We start from the raw sequence: 2,285 nt of genomic DNA on the forward strand, positions 1-2,285 counted from the left end.
GCAGCAACTTTGGTCTCTTTCCCACATTAGGGTTTTATCCAAAATATTTACCCCCTAAGTTTAATGGCGTGAAAATATATAGCCTAAAACGTAAGTGGAGGGCCTTTTATTAAAAAAGAATTATTCAAAAATATGCTGTAACTGCTGACATCTTAGATAACAAAGAAGTGTGTGTTTACGCTTTATTATATTAGTATAGATACTATCATGCAATTTTTTGTTGTCTACGAATAAAAATGTATGTAAATGATATAATAATAAAAGCTAGCTTGAAATTGGAGAATACATAAATGTGAAGTTACCTAAATTAAAATAATACAAGTATCAAAATGGGTTGTGCATCGTACATAACTCTTAACGCCAAGGCACTAAAGGCATTGTTCGGAGCGCAAATGAAAACTTGAAATGTCAACAATATAATCCGTACGTCGTACTTTGAACTGTTTTATATATTATTTAATTGTAACATAACAATATGTAACAATGTAACTATATATTACATACGAATTTATATTACAATGTTATGTCTTGAGAATTAATTCAAGATGACACAAAAGGATGAAGAATGGAAGAATTAGCGTGAGTTAGTTGGTAACATTTTATTTTATCTGCGAACCTGGTACCCACGTTAATATTACATCGAAATATTATAAAAAATAATTAAAACATGTGTTAAGTAATTACCCGCATGTATTTTTAATTTAAATTACAATGTAACTGTCTATAGTATAGACGTAAACTTTAGTCATCTCTGTCATTTTCTATGAATTAAACAGAGATAACTGTCTAAGAATGTCTGTAGTTGCGATTGTTGCTAATTAAAAAAAATAATCATCAACTTCCTTGTCTCTCTTTAGGGTTGGCACAGTATGCTCTTTGCATTTCTATCAGCTGTCAACTGAATCGACCTCCTTTCACACAATCCATATTTTATTCGGTCTTCCTCTACCTTTATGCCTCCATCCTCTCATCGGATGACATATCCATAAGATTTAAAAAACGAAACTAATAAAAAAATATTTCGTCTAAAATATAAGGTTGCTATTTTTTAGCTTTTTTGTAATTTTTTAAATTGTTTTTTCTAGGTCTGCTCAGAGAGCAGTGCAAGTGAATCTTCTTTAGAGTCTTCTAGTGGTTACGGCAGCCAGGGGGCGTTTGCTGGCGAGGACCACGCCCTTCAGCACCAAATACAACACCCTGATGGTAATTTTTTCATACTTTGGACATTTATTGTAGGTTAGTTTGTATTTTTTTGTGTGTGAATGTGTGAGCTATGCACTTATGTGTTGAGCTTTTGAATTTTTCTGTTTTACTATTTTAAAAAAAAGCATAGAGTTTGGAAAATTATATTTTTTGTTGTTATTTAATTTTTTAGCCTTTTTAGAATGACACAGAATTATTATTTGCTGATTTTATTTAGTTTGTCACAATGAAATAAACCACATTTTTCTAGTTCTGTAACATTTTAATAAAATATTATAATTAGTGAGAGTAATTTTTTGAAACGGGTTTATAGCATTGTGACATTTTTTGTGTATTTTTTTTGTTTTATGCAACATCCTGTAGTTTTAATGCATGCATGCGATATCCCGCTATCCGCACAGTTGATTCCGAGATAGTAACGTTGCGACGCGACAACGAGGTAGCGGCAGCGAGAGAGAACTTCTCTATATCCCTGGGTAGTCTGGAGGAGGCAGTACGCTCCCTAGATGAGGTCAATGACACCCCGACATTTGCCACCGTCAGCAAGAAACCAGCCGTGCCCAAACGCAGGCCGGTTTCTATGGCAGGTTTGTGGTTTTTTTTAAGTTTTGACAATTTTTTGGAGGTGAGTTTTTTTTAGTTTTTTGTGTTTTTTAAACTTTGTCTATTTTGTAAATGAGAATGATGTATATTTTGTTATGATATGTAACTTAAAATTAGCAAATTAATGTTTAATATGAGAATAATTTAAAAACCGCGTAATTCCTGCAAATATATATTTTTTTTACTTCATTAAAGACATATGTTACTTACCCTTAGTGGGGACCTATAGTGGCGATATTTATGTATATTGTAATTTTTTTTTGATATGTGTAGCTGCGGTGTGGTCGCGCCGAGGCTCGTCCAGTTCGTTGGGGAAGCCTCCGCCCCCAGTACGGCGCTCCTCCTCGATATCTCGCCCGCAACGTCCTTACGTACAGGTCTATTTTTAATTTTACTATTTTCGTGCTTATCCTAATTATAACTATACTAGCTTTTGCTCGCGAGTCCGTCCGCGTGGTATCAATAGACAAAACCAAGTA

At 33.7% G+C, this 2,285-nt stretch overlaps 1 protein-coding gene across 1 annotated transcript in view; it reads left to right on the forward strand.

Annotated features, from left to right (window-relative positions):
* Positions 1-2,285, forward strand: part of LOC106109943 (MTSS1-like protein) — a 138,624-nt gene that overhangs the window by 129,340 nt on the left and 6,999 nt on the right. The window contains exons 14-16 of the mRNA XM_013291601.1: positions 1,086-1,203; positions 1,605-1,790; positions 2,080-2,183. Of these exons, the coding sequence (XP_013147055.1) occupies positions 1,086-1,203; positions 1,605-1,790; positions 2,080-2,183 (408 nt within the window). The remainder of the gene's footprint in view (positions 1-1,085; positions 1,204-1,604; positions 1,791-2,079; positions 2,184-2,285) is intronic.

This window comes from Papilio polytes, unplaced genomic scaffold (genome assembly GCF_000836215.1).
Source record: "Papilio polytes unplaced genomic scaffold, Ppol_1.0 DF820956.1, whole genome shotgun sequence".
Lineage (NCBI taxonomy): Eukaryota > Metazoa > Arthropoda > Insecta > Lepidoptera > Papilionidae > Papilio > Papilio polytes.